This window comes from Haliaeetus albicilla, chromosome 20 (assembly GCF_947461875.1).
Source record: "Haliaeetus albicilla chromosome 20, bHalAlb1.1, whole genome shotgun sequence".
Lineage (NCBI taxonomy): Eukaryota > Metazoa > Chordata > Aves > Accipitriformes > Accipitridae > Haliaeetus > Haliaeetus albicilla.
In genome coordinates this window covers 25,735,397-25,752,409 of record NC_091502.1, presented here as the reverse complement: position 1 = coordinate 25,752,409, position 17,013 = coordinate 25,735,397, and the positions used below count along the sequence as shown (strand labels likewise).

Sequence of the window (17,013 nt, the reverse complement as noted above, 5' to 3'; positions counted from 1 at the left end):
CTCTTCTTGGCTGAAGTTCTTGATTGGGTTTCAAGCTCAATGTGAGTATTGACAATATGTGAAATAGGAAACCAAGGGTTTTTTTCCCCTCTTAAGCCTCTTGGTTTTCTCCCTGTCTTCTTTCTGGATCCTGTTTCTGCTCTAGTTACTTCTCTGCCCTAACTCATCTACTTGGCTCTCCTGCTTTGGTCTCTTCTCCCAGAGGCTGGTGACTGCCCTTCACTTCCCCTAGCTGGCTGAGGGTGAAAGAGGGTGTCCTGACTCTCTCCATGGCAAGGTGGAGCCGTGGATGGCGGTGCCAGGAGTGCATAGACGGCTGTCCTGGATGGGATGCATCTTGGGCGTATGGTAGGGAAGTACAGACCACAGCGCGATCAAATCCTAGTGGCCGTCTCCCTCAAGATGTCTCACCATGGTCTCCGCTACTGATTTATCCAAAACTCCCTTCTACCTTTCCATTCTTTTTTCCTTGTTTTCTCTTCAGCTTAGCTGCCTCCCTTCTCCTTCCTATTCCTTTCTCCTCCTGACATGCATACTCTGCTGCTCCTTCAGTAAGCTTTGGTCCTACATTCACAGAGAGCTTTCCCCAGCAGGTGCCTGGAGTTCCTGGTCCTATATACTCGTATTTCCCTTTTGCATCTTTTTAATGCTTGTGGCTTTGTGCCTAATGGCTTCCACGGGCCATGTGCCAGAGGCTGAGCATTTTTAATGTGAAGAAGGGATTTTAGAGTCCTAATCCACTGTAAAATCACTGCTTCTGGTATCTGTATCTACCCTGGGAGAAGACCCAGGGCACTGGCAGCGTAAGGCGTCCTTCCTCTGGTGCTGCCTAGCAGACACCCCTTTCAAACACCCTCACGTCCTGCAGCTCTGTGGGGTATTTAATGCCCTCTGTTTCATGCAAAAAGGCCACAAGCGTGGGTTGTAGCACAGCCTTTGCACAGCAACAGCTGCTTTGGGGCACGGTGGCATCCTGCAGCGAGATGCAGGGCCAAGAGCAGCGCAGTCTGGCTGTAGAAATCCCCTCGATAGGCGGCTTGGCATGGGCACGGGGGCAGCTGCACCCTGCAAAGCCTTCTCATTGTGGTTACTTTGTGTGTTTACAACTCCTAGTAGCTGGTCCTCCCCAACCCTGGGGCTGCACGCGCTGCCTGAAGCTGGGGTTTGGTTTTGAATGGGTTGGTAGCCCCGTGCTTTATGGCTACAAGGAGATAATGGCTTTGCAACGTTGCTGAAGAGTTTCCAACACTCTGGAGACCTTTTCTGCTGTGTCCCACAGGGCAGGATCAGTGCTCTGCTGCTATTTGTCCCGATGAGCCACTTCCAGTTATCTCTAGCTCCATCCGTGCCGGACATGGTTGCACCCCTGGTCGGTGCAGCCTGGCAGTGCCAAATCTATCAGGGTGGAAGGTCCTAAGAGCAAATCCCCCAACCCTTCCAGCCCACAGCACAGGCTGGAAAACCACAGTCCCTTCTAGGTTGCCAGTGATTCATATGCAAATGTTGGGAGCAAGCAGGATGCCAGCTTGTGCCCTGCATCCCAGCGATGGGAGAGGAGCAGAAAGGAGCCAGCCAGCAAAAGGTGATTTCACTGCGATGACAGCATGCAGGGGCTGGTTATGATTAATATTTCTTCTCTGTCTAGTGTGAAATAATAGAAGTTGTTCGAAGCAATGCTGGGCAAGGGAGGGAAGGCTGGCTGCATCACATTAGGGGGGTTGATAGTCTTCAGCACAAGGGTTACTTTGTGGAGCTTCCCCGGGACTGCTTTGATGCCTGCTATGAGCATTTAAAAATTCAACCAACAACTGGGATCAAGTTAGAGGGGAGGGTGCAGAAAGCCTCACGGGACAAACCTCCCCTTCTGTCCTCCTCATCCTCAAGGACCTAATTACCTAATTATCACACGTTAATGAGGGGGACCGCAGCTCCTCCCTGACCCAGTCCATTCCCGCTCCGGGCGCCTTTTTGCTCACACAGCTGTATTTTATTTATCGGCTTTATTCTGGTTTCCAGTGAGATGGAGTCTCTATCAAATGAATCGTTCCACCTGGACCTCAATTTGCTCTCCAGATGGCTCGGACCCTTAAGCTGCCCTGGTGTGATATATTTTCCCTGAGCTGCGATGGGTTTTCCCTGGGTCCTGGCTCCTCCCTGGCTGGCTGTTATTGACAGCTGCATGGCTAATGCCCTGTAGCTCTCTGGCATGTCATTCAGGAGAAACAAAAGCAGATTTCTCCTCCACCTCTCCGGCAGTGAGGATAAAGGGGATGCTTTTGTGCTTCCCCAAGCGTTACCGCAGAAGGGCTGAGCGTGCTTTGCGGAGGGGACCTGTCTCCGTGCAGAACCCTAATGTGGATGGGAGCTCGCCCAGAGGGAAGTTGAGTCTTCGCTAGGTACCACCTGGAAAACACAAACTGTGGGCCAGGTAATGTTGGACTTCTTGCACTAGCATCTGGGGAGGCTTGCAAAAAGAAAAGAAAAAAAAAAAATAAGGCATCGTTTGCTGCTGTGTGGTACTTGGGTGGAGAGGGTGACCCGCAGAGGAGTGTGCGTGGGTGAGGGCAATGGAGCAAACGTGCTCTTTGGCATTGGCATCGTTTGTCTCATGGGCAGACAGGACGATGTGAGCTGGGGAAGGGCATTTGGATGAACTGGGGAGGGAAGGAGGGGTGTCCCTTTGTAAGGAGGTCAGCCTGAGCTGTTTCTTCCCAGCGCTGAGCTGTGCGGGGCAGTCCGTGACCCTGATGGCTTGGAAACGTGTGTGGATCAGGGAGAGAAGTGGGGATATAGATGTGGGTTTTTTTGGCTGGAGCCGCATGTGTTGGTGAAATGTGGAGTCTGCCGTGCTCTTTGCAAAACCGTCTCTAGAGAGCTGCCTTTGTTGTAACTTCTCTAAATCACTTTAAACTGCCTAACAGCGTTTCCCTTCTGTACACAGCCCTGAGCACCTATTGGTGGCATTTAGGGTGTTTAGAGCCTTCACCCACTCCCACAGGATTTCTTAGCTATTTAGTTAGGGCTTGTCATGCTGCTTCACTGCTCTTTAGGTCCCTGCAGCAATGCCGTGGCATGGGCAGAGCTGTTTTCCCCACTGCTGGGGGATTCTGCAGGCGCAAAGGATGCGGTGATGCTTTCTTGGGGTGGTGGGGTGAAGATCCTCAGGACTAGATTTGGTTGTGCTACGCACAGCTACCCTGGTGGAGGTGCAGCCAGGAGGTGTCCTCTGGAGCATGGGAGAATCTGAGCACCTTTGGGGTCAGATGCGATGGCTGTCTGGGAGATGCAGGTATAGGAAAAGAGATGAAGGACTAGAGCTAAGCCAGGGATCTTGACTCGTGAGAAATTCAAGGTTAACCCTCCTCAAGGGATGTGCTACCTGCCTTTCTGCAGGAGACTGTGTGGACACCACAAAGCCACCGATGTCGGGTAACTTGTCACCGCAGTGGCGACTTGTGCTCCTGCCAGAGGCTTGTGGTGAGATGCTCCAGAGCCTAACTTAGGGGGCCCTTAAGAGCAAAGCCTGACCACCCCCCCCTCCCAAAACAGGCTCTTTGCTGTTACAGAGCCTCAGAAAAGCAATCTAAAGCCTGCATGGCCGTGGTAGAAGCTGTGATCAGGAGTGCTCTGCTGATGGTCCTCATTGGCACCCCTGCTCAAGGAGCGGTGCTGACTCTTTGCCATGCTTTTAAAACACAGGTGATGGCATTGCTGTGCCCCTTTGATTTAACACCCAGCCAGTGAGAGCAGTTGGGCAAGTGCAGGGAGATCCGGGGTCAGTCCCCTCCTCACTCTTCCCCCCAGCATCTGGGTCTGTGCCACAGCGATGGGGCAGGGCAGGCTTTGGGGGAGAAGTGGAAGAAATGGGGCAGCAACTAGGACAGTTGAGGCAGTGCTTGAGGGTTTGGGGTCTTTGATTCACTCACCATTGTCAGATATAGCCAATTCTTGTCACTATTTCAATTCTACGATGCTCCTCTGCTTTCCAGACCCCCCTTCTGCAGGCAAAGGTCCTTCTCCCCAGGGGTTACTCTTTACAGGTGATCTGGCTGCCTCCCCCTGACTTGAGCAGGAATCACCCTTTTGGATGTGCAGCTTTTTGCAGCCTCCAGGCTGAGCACACGACTTTCCCTGTCCCACAGGCGTGGGTCCTGCTGCTCACGCTGTCAGTGTGAACGGTGAACCATTAGAGTTCGAATGAGAGAAGTCTGCTGTGCTTTATTGCAATCACTTTATGAAGCCCTTTAGGAAACACTTAAAATCATCTGGAGAACAAATAGAGCAGAAAAGTATGTCAGATGTAGACATCTCCTATGCTTTTGGGCAGGTCATGTTGTAGCTATCTTTGGCAAATCTCAGTCTCGCATCCTTACGTCTGGATTTTTGCCTGGAATAAGACACCTGGAGAAACATGATGGATAGAAACAGTCAAAATACTGCATTGCTCCCAGCTGGGCTATACCGTGGAGCACTTGCATTTGAAAGGATGGGGAAACCAGTTAAAGCAAAATGTGAGAAAGAAAGGGTGTCAAGGTGGTGGTACAGCATAGGCTGGGCAAGGCAACTGCCTTAGAAGAAACATCTCGTAAAGGCAGAAGTTTGTCTACTGAGATGGGGTTGGATTGGAAATATCCTAGTGCCCATCACTGTGCCGTGGTTTGGAGAAAATGTTGGTTACTGAGGAGGTGCCATGTGTGCAGATGAAGGGGCAGAGTCTGACTCTATTTTGGCTGGAATCTGTACTTCCTCGTGCCACCGAGGAAGATGCAGAAACCGTGATGGTGTTTGGACATTGCAGTCAGATATTTTAATAGTGTACTGTTCTCTTGTCTCCTTCGCTGCTTCCCAATCAGGATGCATCGAATGATGAAAGAAGAATCAAGTTTCAGGACAAGCAGCCTGGAAAATGTGACGCGGGACCCAGGCAAAGAAAAGCTGCACATGAAGCTCTGCAGTGGGTCCTGCCATGCTGAGCAAATCCTCCAGACACTGAACTCCTACCGGCAGAGCGGCATCTTCACAGACGTGGTGCTATTAATTGATGGACAAGAATTCCCCTGTCACCGTGCCACTTTGTCAGCCAACAGCACGTATTTCCGGGCCATGTTTGGTGGCAATCTCAAGGAAGGCCACCAGGATATCATTAACATCCAGAAGATATCTGCTTCCACTATGTCTCTCCTTCTTGATTATATGTATGGGGGGAACATCATCATTCAGGAGGACAACGTTGAAGGCATCTTGGAACTCTCTGACTTGCTGCAGATCTCCAAGCTCAGAGATGCTTGTGTCACCTTCCTTGAAGGCCAGCTTCACCCATGCAATTGCTTGGGCATCATGAAGTTTGCTGATTCATTCTCCATTGCGTCTCTGACAGAAAAGAGCAAGAGGTTCATGCTGGAGTGTTTTGTGGAGGTGTCGTGTCATGAAGAGTTCCTGGAGATGGGTGTGAAGGAGCTGGTTGAATATCTGTCCGATGAGCAGCTGGTGGTCCCCAAGGAAGAAGTGGTCTTCGAAGCAGTCATGCGCTGGGTACGGCATGACGTACCTGCCAGGAAGGGAGCCTTGAAGGACCTCCTTGAGCATGTGCGTCTGCCCCTGCTCGACCCCACCTACTTTCTGGAGAAGGTGGAAATGGATGAACTCATCCAGGACTCGAAGGAGTGCATTCCTCTACTGCATGAGGCCCGCAAGTACTACATCCTCGGGAACGAGGTCAGCTCTTTGCGATCGAGGCCCAGAAGGTAAAACACACTGTTGTCTTCTCTAGACCTGCGTGGCCTAAGCTGATGGATCTTAAAGTTTGAGGGGAGTTCTTGGGTTGTTTTTTCTTTTTCTTTTCTTCCAATTGCTTCTCTTTTGGCCTCCCTGTTTCCAAAATAAGGCATTGGAGATTGTTTGCCTGGCTTAAAGGATTCCTGTGAAATATATACTAATGCATGTGATGCTTTTTTTTTTCGGTTGGCAAGGAGTGCTCTAATCACACTGCTCTGGGTGTGCAATGATGCTATCCAGATATGTGTCCAGACTATGGGCAGGAAAGGGTGTTTATAGCTCTTTATTTCTATCTGCTTTCACCAATGGGTAGAGCACTGGGTTGAGACGTGTTTTCCATTCCCAGCTCCGCCACTTGTCTGCTCTCCTTTCACATCTTTTGGTCTCTCTCCCACCTTCTCCAGGCTGTCTGTTAGCAGGAAGGCTTGGACCAGTCTCAATCGTCCTGGCCATTGGCGTGTTTCCTAGCTCAAAGGCCTTGCTGCAGGGTCAGGAATTAATGTCCAGGGAAGAAAAAGTAGTTACTGTCCAGGTGGCTACCTAGGCATCCCCAAGTGTCTTTTTTTTTTTCTTTCTTTTCTTTTTTTTTTTTCTTTCCATTGATTTGTTGATGAACAGCAAGAAGATAAAGAGATGCTGGCCCAAGCAGCTGCCAGTGTAAAGTGGAGGAGGCAAAGAAAAAGTGATTTCTAGGGTTGTGTGGGTGTAAAAATCTGGACTTTTTTGTGACTGTGAAGTTTGGATTTGACCAGCCACTCTTTAAGTCTCTGCTGTTTCTTCATGGTGCCACAGGTCCCTTAGGGTGTGCTTGGTAAGAGTGCTGATGGACACCTCTGCCCTGGGGTGGGTGACCATATCAAACCGAGTCGGTTTGCAAGGCTCCCCATCCTTTTCCAGAGGAAATCCATGACCGTGGGGCTGCAGGGCCAGGTTCTTGGGCTCTCCTGCTCTTCAGCCTAAGGAGTGCAGGTTTTTTTGCTGCTCAGTGAAGCATCCTGAGCAGAAGGATGGAGGTTGCCCCAGTGCATCTCAGAAGTCCCAGACTGGGATTTAGGGCATATTTCTGTCAGGTGGAAGAGATGGTTTGACACATCTTCTCTGGGCTGAATACCACAACAGGTTATTATATACAGAACTGCTCAACAACAGGGTCTGTGGTGACCTCCTCAAGGATGCAAACAGCTAAAATTCACTGGGGATAAATCCCACCCCCCAGCATCCACATTTTACCTCCCTCCTTTTGCAGCTTTGGTCTTAAGCGAATTATGACAGCCTGCACAAACCATGGCAGAGCTGGGGATTGGACCAAGCCTTTCAAATTCTCTTTCACCCTCCTCCTTCCTCTCCCCTCCCCTCCTGCAGAGCCATTCCTCTCTTGCCACCTACTAGTTGGCAGGATTTTCCTTCCCCTGCTGTCTGTCTCGTCTGCTCACTGCTATTAGGGCTGGAGAGAGAGAGATTTCCTGGAAACACTTCTCTCTCCAGGCAGAGAGCTTGCCGCAGGCAGGCTGCCAGGAGCGGCTTTCCACGCTCGTGGCTTTGCCTTGAGGATTATTAGGTTTGATTGTGCTGGAAGGGGGAGGGTGAGTGGCAGAAGGCAATCTCACGAGGGACTTCTAAAGGTCATTCCCATTTTCTTTCCCTATGCAGTTTGGACCCCTTCCCACCCAAGTTGGGAGGTGCCTTTGATTTGATCGTGCAGACAAAAGGGAAGGTGCAGGTGTGAAATCATTTGCCCAGAAAATCGGTAGCTGATGCAGGAGAGGACCCTGCTCTATCCACTGGACTGTGGTGCCAATGTCCTAGATAGGATGGGGGGGATGATGGAAAGGGGTAGCCTGGCCCAGGCAGTTACCCATGCCTTTCGTGTTCTAGGTTCATGGAGCTGGCAGAAGTCATCATCATCATTGGGGGCTGTGATAAGAAAGGCCTTCTCAAGCTGCCCTTCACAGACCTCTACCACCCCAAGAGCAGGCAGTGGACAGCCCTCTCCAGCGTGCCTGGCTACACCAAGTCAGAGTTTGCTGCCTGCACACTGAAGAACGATGTGTACATATCAGGTGAGGTACCCTGGACCAGATGGTCCCTCCCCGGTTGCAAAGAATAGCACGCCGTCTGCTTGGACAGCCACTCCTGAGGTCTATTCTCTAGGACTCATTCATGTGCAACCCAGCTTTGGAGCCAAGTCACTTCTTGGTGAAGTTTATCCTGAGGCGGTTTGGATTTTGCTGTCCCAAGGAACAGTTTCACCTTTGAGGGGGAGGATGGCAGCATTAAAAAACCTTTCCCTCCTGTTGGGCATCTGTCAAAAGTGTTCAGCCGTGGAATGAGCTTGTTTTGGTGTGTGCTGTCAGTCAGGGTTTCCTGAAACATCAGTCTCCTGCCTGTCCTTCACTTAAAATATAATGCCTATCAATCAGATGAGTTCTGTATAAGGGATGGAGCAGTGTAACAAGTGCCTCGAAGTCCAGACAGTGTCTCCTTTGGGAAGCTGAGTTTACATGGCCATAACCCAACAACCATATTCTGGCCTCAGTTGTTGCATTGCAGGGAGGAACTATGCAAAATTGTGGTGTATTGAGGTGATGGGGTCCTTGGGATCGCGCCAGCCCTCCATCCCTCTGTTTTTCAGGAGGACACATCAGCAGCAATGATGTTTGGGTGCTGAGCTCCCAGCTGAATGTCTGGATCAAGGTCGCTTGTCTGCAGAAAGGCCGATGGAGGCACAAAATGGCAACACTTCAGGGCAAGGTAAGCAATGGCCCAAATTTTGGAAGAAGCCACATGGAGCGCTGTTCCCCTCTTCTCCTCCTGCCCGGTACAGTGAGGAACTGTCAGTGTGTGTTTGTCTTATGGGTCATTTAGAGATGGTTTTGGTGGGAGAACAACTAGGACATAACCAAGATGTCATTGGTTTCAGTTGGGTGTGTGTTGTCACCTGAAGTAGTCACAAATGACGTTGTAGCAATAAGATCTACCATGGGATGGTGCAAGGCTTCTGCAGGTAGCTGTATTAAGTCTTTGGGTGAAAGCTATACAGTGTGGGGTGTTTCACAGAATCATAGAATGGTTTGAGTTGGAACAGACTTTTAAAGGTCCGTTAAAGGTCTAGTCCAACGCCAAAGTTTTTCCATGGCTTGGTGTCTGTCCTTCTGGCCAAGTCCTAGCCTCCCCTCACGTACGCCGCGCAGCGTAGCCCATTAGGTGAGTCCGAGAGTTTCTAATCGGCTTGCTTTGCTCCTTTTGTGGCAGATCTACGCTGTGGGAGGCTTTGATGGTTTTTACCGCCTCTCCAGCGTGGAGTGCTATGACACCTTCTCCAACAGCTGGTCAACCTTGGCCCCGCTGCCTCAAGCCGTGAGCTCGGCGGCTGTGGTCTCCTGCCTGAACAAGCTCTACGTGCTGGGCGGTGCTGTGGACGACACTGCTAACACTGACAAGGTATTGCTGGGGCATCTAGAATGGACAGAGACCTAAAAAAAGAAGGTTTTCTAGGGAATGTGGAAGGGAATGGAGTTGTCCTTAAGCCACAAGGGAGGATTTTTTTGAAGACTAATGAAGACTCCCTTATAATAAGATGGGAAGCCATACATTTAAATGGAAGCCAATGAGACTTAGGGACCAGAGAAGGAAGGTGTCAGGAGCTGACAGTATATTAGGCATGGTTTCAGTAGAGCCTGTTCTGCTCTGGAGCCTGGTCAGCCCTGAGGCACCACAGGAACAAACCTCCGACACTGTGGGCATTCACTTCAGATAAGTAGCAACAGTAGTAATTGCCTGGAGGAGACCTCTGCAAGCCAGAAGTGATGCTTCTGGTCTCCTGAGCTGCAGGAAAAGCCATCAGTGCTTCTCAGCTCCATCTCTGAACGCTTACCTGTGGTCAAGGACAGCCATGCTGGGAGCCCCTATTTTGTCTGGGAGACCTGAATGCAAGAGGGAATACTAGAACCCTTCATCCCTTTGCTCACTGCACTGGTCTCTGGGTGTTGAAGCTCCATCCATGTTTCTGTGCCCTTGTGCTTTTATTTCTAGTGAATAGCAGTTTCATCCAAGCAGGGAGATGTGGTAAACTCGTGTTCCCATAGCTGCATTTCTTGTCCCAGGTCCAGTGTTACGATCCGGAGGACAACAAATGGACGCTCTTGTCTCCCACCCCTTTTTACCAGAGGTGCATCAGTGCTGTCTGCTTGGACAACATCATTTATGTTGTAGGTGGACTCCTCAGTAAAATCTTCAGCTACGATCCAAAGAAAGACAGCTGGCGGGAAGTGGCCACCCTCCCTGGGCCTCTGGTAAGGACGAGATTTAGGAAAGACCCTCTGAGCCTTCCCTCTCTCTCTAGAATAGGAGCCATCTGTGCTTTGCTGAGATTGAAGGCAAGGAAAATATATTGTGGGTTTGACTGTGAGCATATGAACGTGACCTCTGCAGAGCAACTCAAACGTGTATTCGCCATCGGTGTCCGTGCTGCTTGGAGGATGTCTCTCCCACAGCAAACCCAAGTTTTTTTGCTGAGGCTGGGTCTACACTAGCTATTAATGCCAGAGGAGTGGATCTGTCGGGTGAAACCATTGGCGTTGAGGACCTGTTCCCCACACTATGTGTTTCAGGGTGAGGGTTATACTGGCTTTAGGCTGGCCTGTGGACTGAACACGGAGTGGTGGTGGTCGTGTATCTTGGTTTAGTGTCATCACGGTTTTGTACTCCAAAGCCAAGCTGCAGTGTGAGCCATGGCACAGTGAAGAGGAACGATGGGACGCAGCTCGCCCCGATCTCAATGAAAATGCCCATGTCAGTGCACCCTTATAAGTGGCTTTTACAGGGAGGTGGTGGGCTGTGTCTCTGGTCTCTTGGTATGCTTGTGAGTCTGTGCTGTGCCCGAGGGACTGCCAGAAACAGCAACTGGCTTGAGGCATTTCAAGTGCCTAAACTCTTACTAAAACAGTAAGATTGCAGCACCCCAAGAGCCAGACATCACTCACTTTACCTACTTTTCCTCCCTTCTGCTGGGCAGGTGAGAGTTGAGCCCATCACAATGACTCAGCCCCATTGCCTAATACTAGAGGCTCGCTCCTCAGCTCTTGGGTTTTCCTTCTGCTTTCCAGGAGAGCTGTGGCCTGACAGTGTGCGGAGGGAAGATTTACATCCTGGGTGGCCGAGATGAGAATGGGGAAGGCACGGACAAAGCGTTCACTTTCGACCCGGCGACGGGCAGTGTGGAGCAGCAGCCGCCGCTGCAGCGCTGTACCAGTTATCACGGCTGCGTGACCATCCTGCAGCGCATGAACAGATGACCACGGGGCTCCAGCTGCATCCACCTCCCACCCAGAGCCTCCCCTTGAGACAGTGGCCACCCAGCCTGGGGACAGATATCTCACCTTGGTGCGGGGAAGGGCAACACAAGCCACTGAAGATGGTGTGCTCCAGCCAGCCCCTGAGCAGCCTCTGGTTTTGTTTTTCCTGGCTTGATGATGCCATTGGCTTTGCTGCTGATCTAGGTGAGAGGATGAAAGGGTGCTGGGCTGTGTGAAGCTGCATTGCAGGCCTTGCCACAGTAGGATTCAAGCATCCTTGCAGCCCCTGGAACTACTGAATTTGACCTTTACTTAGGTTTTCCTGGCTGTAGATTATGGTTTTCTGTTATGCTGGCAACAGAGGCTCGCTGTCCTGCAAGGGCAGGTATTTGCTGCTTCCTGGCGCCCAAGACTGTTGCAGTAACAATTACAGTTACAGGATCCAATTCTTTAGCTAAAGCTATCAGATATTTGTGTGTTTAGGTCTGTAGAACCCTGTGGCAAACCACAGTGGTGACCTACATGGTCATCAACATCCATGAACAGTTAATCCCTTTACAGTGGAGAGCTGAGATTGAGACTTCAAAGCCAATATCCCAAGAATATTTCTCCACTAAATCCCCAAAAGCCTGGTTAAATAGTCCAAGCTCTGACTCCATTCTGCACATGCTATATGAAGGTCTATTCCCCTAAAGCACAGAGTGCTATCTCTTTTCATACATGTTTTGTGGTTGGACTGCTGTCTCACTGTGTCTTCATCATTGAGAGGACAAGTGAATCATGTAGCCAAGAGTTCCCTCTTCAGAGAGCAGAGGTAGGGGGAATATTAATGTGTAGGAATTAAGCATGAAGACCTGAAGCATGGTAGCCACAGAATCACATCTGGCTCATTTTGGATCTGGAGTATGCAAGTATTAAAATAAACTCAGTATTTAACAGATTTGATACAGAGTCCCTGGGAGCCTGAATGTGCAGCTCATTCAGAGGGCAAGTGTTTGATTTCACAGACTGCGTTGCTCCAAGCCATTTGGTCTCAGGTCTAGAAATGATCCTGAGCACACCTGATTTGGTAGAGTAGCCATAGCTTTTGGTGTCAGTGTCTTTAGTCTATGACAGGAACTGGTAATTTCTGATGGCTCCATGTAAATGTTCATGTTGTGCAATTAGGGACTTAGTTACTGCCAAATGTAGAGTGGGGTCTCTTAAAAACTCCCATTACTTGTACATTGCAGGGTGCACCCCTCTACAGCAGGCTGCTGGTTGGCTGCTGTTTCTCTGCACCTTCCTTTCCCCATCCCAATGATGACTTCTTCCTGAAGCAGAGGAAACTACTATGTCCACTGGTCCAAATACTCCCCTTTTCAGGACTTTTAATTGTCTTAAACCTCCTGGTTTTGCCTGCTTCCCCCCATATAGCTGTTTTTTATGTGGTCCTCTTTAGTACTTGTGTTTTCTGTCAGCTCTGAGAAGTTCACCTCTTCTTCGTCATAATATCAGGCTTACCTGTAAAACATGGCAAAAAGAAGTCCCTGCTGAAGAACCAAAATTGGCTGTAACCAGGGCACGCTGATCTCCTCTTCTTTTTAGGAAAGGTGTACTCTTCCATTGCCCAGGCGACAAGCAAGGTGTTTCATTACGTGAAATGTACCTTACGCTCATCATAGTCAAGCCTGGAAAGTCTCAGGGCTCTCATAGCCATTTTGTTGATTGAGGTGCACTATTTGAATGTTCTCAGCCTCAAATTCTCCTTAAGGCCTGTGTATTAGCCCTTTTATCAGATCGTGAGCAGCACAATGTGTCCTTGAAGCAATATAAAGGAGATTCAATGCTGGTATAGGTTATTCCCATGAGAAGACAAAAGGAAATTCATGCTGGTAAAAGGGAATTTTATTTGCAATCAAATTGCATCCACAGATGGGTCTTTAATGGGAATGGAGATTTCAGGAGAAACTAGAACCTTTCCTTCAGTTGGTTAAATTGGCACAAAAGAAAGCATGGGCACATCACCCCACACTGTGATAACCTTCAGGGCCAGAGAGACCTTTGTCCTCCTATAGCCCAATTTCCTGAGGACCACAAATCACAGTCCATCTCTCCTCCCCAGTTTTGCTTCTTACTGTTCCCCTCTGCCTTAAGCAATTCACCGCTTTGGTATGGGCACCCCTTCAAAGTGTGTTGTTTTGGACCCAGTATCTCCACCTCGCCCCACGAGTCATACGGCCAAGGAGGTTCTTAACTCTCCACAGACTGTCCCATCAGCATGTCCCTCCTCTTGGTCTGCGCTTTGGAAAACGCTGCTGGTGTTTCAAGAGAATGAGCGCACCCAGAGTTTGCAAGGGCATGCACTGAGCAAAGTCTGCCCAGCTGAGGATGGTGAGCATCGCGAGGAATCAGGCCTTATCAAAGGGATGGTCCTCGTGCCAAATTTCTGCCTTGCCTAAGATGTATAGAATAGGGCTGTGAACACAGGCGTATCTTGCTCGGCTGCTGGCAGATCTTTGTGTTTCGTTCTTGAAAAGAACATAGTAATATATTTGGACGTAGCAGTAGCCTTGGTAGGAAAAAGGAAGAGTTTTCCAGTTGCACTTACAACTTCTTTTTCTACAGTCTTTCCTGCTTTTCCTAATGCCTCCTGGGAGTCTCCTGCTGTACTTCACACCTTATTCCTGTAGAAGTAAGCACACTCAAAAGGGTAGAAGATATTCTCGTCAGCTTTCCTATGTGCTTTTGACGTGTGTGGTGTGTTGCAATAGGTGTAACATGGTGGTGGAAGTTGTGGCATAGATACTATAACGTTTGCCTCATTCTTGGTCCTGATATTCATTGTGCCACTGAAATGTGTTTGTATTTTGTAAGGGCTGTGAGCTGTTGGGCATGCAGGGGAGGGTTAGGGAAGGAATTTAACTTGGTTTGTTTTAGAAATAAATATTCATCTTGACTCCTAAGAGCTTTTGCTGCAGGAATTCCATTTGTGCATATTGCTTCATGGCATTCCAAAAATATGTTGTTGATGGAACATCAGAGGAGCTTTGGGAGCACCATCCTTGAGGTATCCCAGCCTTTATCTGGGATACTTGAATTCTCAGTCTAAGCAAGTAGGAAGTTCAAGGTATTGCTTTTTGTCTGCAGGGAACGCTATCTTTAACTATTATGTGGGGTCATGGCCAAGTCAGTGTAGAGAAGGTGCTTGGAAGGTTCAGCTGAAGGATGGGGAAACTTTTACTCATATTTTGGCAGGATGGAAAGAGTATTTCCAGAGAAAATGAAAAATTATTTGTCTTGGCTGATTCTTGCTCTTCATTGGTGTGGCAGAAGAACACAAAGCATGAAACTGCCTGCCACTACAATCTGCTTCAGTTTTTGAGAAGACTTTTCTCAGACCACATGTAAAGCACCTCCTTGCTGTGTTTACAGTAATGCACAGACTTGTTGTGGGAGCTCTGTATAGCAAAAGATGTAGAAGAAAGTAGTGATCATCTGCAAAGCATGTGTGGTAGTTTCAGCTTTATGTATTTAAGCTTTTAAAAACAAAATAAATGACTTTTTTTGCACTCCAAACCAGCGACTGCCAATCACTTCCAAGTAGTATTTAAACCACCCCTTCCTCCCCCCATCCTTTTGGTTTTCCTGCTGCCTGTCTCAGCAGTTGTGTTATTTGGGGTATGTTTGTATTTTGGATGGGAGCCAGAAGGAAGAAAAAGCTTTCTGTGAACAAATCACCTGGATGGTGTAGACAGCGAGATCTTCAGGGGCTGATAACATTTGTCCATGACACACAAACTAGAAGAATTATAAATAACCTGGAAGACAGGGCTGCTGTGGAAAGCAAGCTGAACTGCTTGTTAGCCTTCACTACCTAGTAAAAAAATGCCTTTTTCATGAAGGCAAATGAGACGTGATGCAACTGGGCAAGAAACAAATACCACCCGGCGCTCGAGAAGGGTCCTGTGGAGCAGCATCCGGACAGAGATTTAGTGGCTAGAGTGGAGAAGGAGCTGAAATAGTTTCCAGTGTGACACTGTTAGCAGAGACGTGATTCTGGGATGTGTGAGCAGAGGGATGACACAGAGGGCTGCAGTGGGTCACTGCTGTCATTGCAGTGGAGAAAGGGCTGCGGGAGCAGATCCACTTGGTGGAGCATGTGAAAATCCTGCGGAGCAGAATAGAGCCATCAAAATTATTCAGGAGCAGGATAAAGATTACATTGTGCTCAGTCTGTGATATTTAGCAGAAAGAAGGCACAGACGCTTTTGAAGCCAAGTCTTGATGACCGGAGTGTCATGTAGGTACCTTCACAGACACTGCTGGATCCTTCAGTTCCCCAGCAAGCAAAACCCAATCGTGGGAAGATCAAGTCATGTAAATCTAAATGAGGTTTATATACCCAAGCTGAGGTTCATAAGCTTCTGCTTTCACCCATCAGAAAGTCTGGTGTAGTCCTCAAAGATAGAAACTGGAGCCTCCTCCAAAGTCACTAGGGAAAAGGGGCCCCTCTAAAGATGGAGTCAAGCCCCTTGCCTTAGACGTGTGCCTTGGAGCAAGGCGAGCAGCCCACTGGAGCTGCCTCTCACTCTCAGTGGACTTGAGAGGGACCTTGATGACTCCTTTGAAGTAGCTACCTAACCTTCAGGTGGAAAAGGCTTCCTTTAGGAGGAAGCCTCTCTCCTATCCTGCAAGTCCTTTACATCAAGATGCATTTTTGAAAGAGATGTTTTAGTTCTACCCAAATTATCATGCTCTTGGGAACTGTGATAAATGAAGGAGTAATTATAGCACTTGTCTCAATGAAAGTTTGAGCCTGCTGTTGCATGGAGTGAAACCATCTGCCTCCAGCCCTGGTCTACCATGGCATCATGGAGAGGTCACTAGTCTGTGCTTTGGCAGGAGCTGCTTCGCAGTGGGCACCTTGGGGAACATTTTTCATCACCCACTGCTCTCTGTGTAATGCAAGGCTGAGATAGCTGCATTCAGGCAAAGGTTTCTCATGGGAGGCTTACTCAAGGCTTACTCATGGGAGGTGACAACAGCTCCTCACTGATATACCGTGACCTCCCCCTGGCCTGGGCTGTTTTGCCTACTCCAATTCCTTCTCACCCGACCACTTCAGGCCTGATGCGTGTGCTGTCTCTAATGAATCCATCTTATTTGCTGAGAAGGTAATTGTTGTTTTTAATGCACAGAGCTGAAAAAACACCTCCCCAGCATGAATGTGGCAGGGCATCACTATGCTCCAGCCCCTGGAGATGTCAAAGCTGTCTTTGCATTTAGCTGTCCAGCTGGCAGGAGATGATAGCATTGTGGGGCAGGAGAGCAGCGTGCAGGGATGCAAGTCCCAGCTGAAAGGAGTAGGTAGTGCTGATTAACTCAGATTAAGGGTCACAATAGCCAGCTGGGAGCTGGTGGGCAGAGATAATAGCAGTTTCAGTGGCTGTCCCTCTAGCTTTAAATATTCCTGTAAGAAGGAAGGGGAGGGGGGAACTGTGTCAGATTTATTGCAAGATTAATGTGACCAGATTTATTTCCTATTAAATGCAAATAATGGTAGGACTGGCAGGGTCATTCAGACCCAGTGCCTGGCTTCAAATTCTCACTTCATGTGGAATAAGGTGCTTACCAGTTTCTAGTGATAAGGATCGAATCCCACTTTTAGGACTCACACACACTGCAGCTCTTCATGGGTGCAAGCGCTGGGTTGTGTGTCTAGACACAGCAGGGGTTGTCCAGCTGTTGGGCTTCATGTGTTGGTTCTCAACTGCTTCATCTCGGGCTTCATGTGTTGGTTCTCAACTGCTTTGTCTCACATGCGGTGCAATGGCACCTGAGAGAGCTTGTGCCTGAAGGCAAGGAGAGGATTCCCAAGTCTTGAGACTCGGTACTGAGCAGCAGCTGATATTTCATGGTCTATATGCTGTTTTTCACCCGTGGCCATACAACATCATAGGGT

The 17,013-nt window shown here is 49.1% G+C and overlaps 1 protein-coding gene across 1 annotated transcript; it reads left to right on the top strand.

The window, feature by feature from the left end:
* Positions 1-1,996: 1,996 nt before the first annotated feature.
* Positions 1,997-14,627, top strand: KLHL35 (kelch like family member 35). Its single transcript, XM_009929904.2, has 7 exons — positions 1,997-2,428; positions 4,854-5,744; positions 7,651-7,835; positions 8,408-8,526; positions 9,028-9,216; positions 9,879-10,067; positions 10,881-14,627. The coding sequence occupies exons 2-7, from the start codon at positions 4,855-4,857 to the stop codon at positions 11,067-11,069; spliced, it is 1,761 nt and encodes a 586-aa protein (XP_009928206.2). The 5' UTR covers positions 1,997-2,428; position 4,854; the 3' UTR covers positions 11,070-14,627.
* The last annotated feature ends 2,386 nt before the right edge of the window (positions 14,628-17,013 follow it).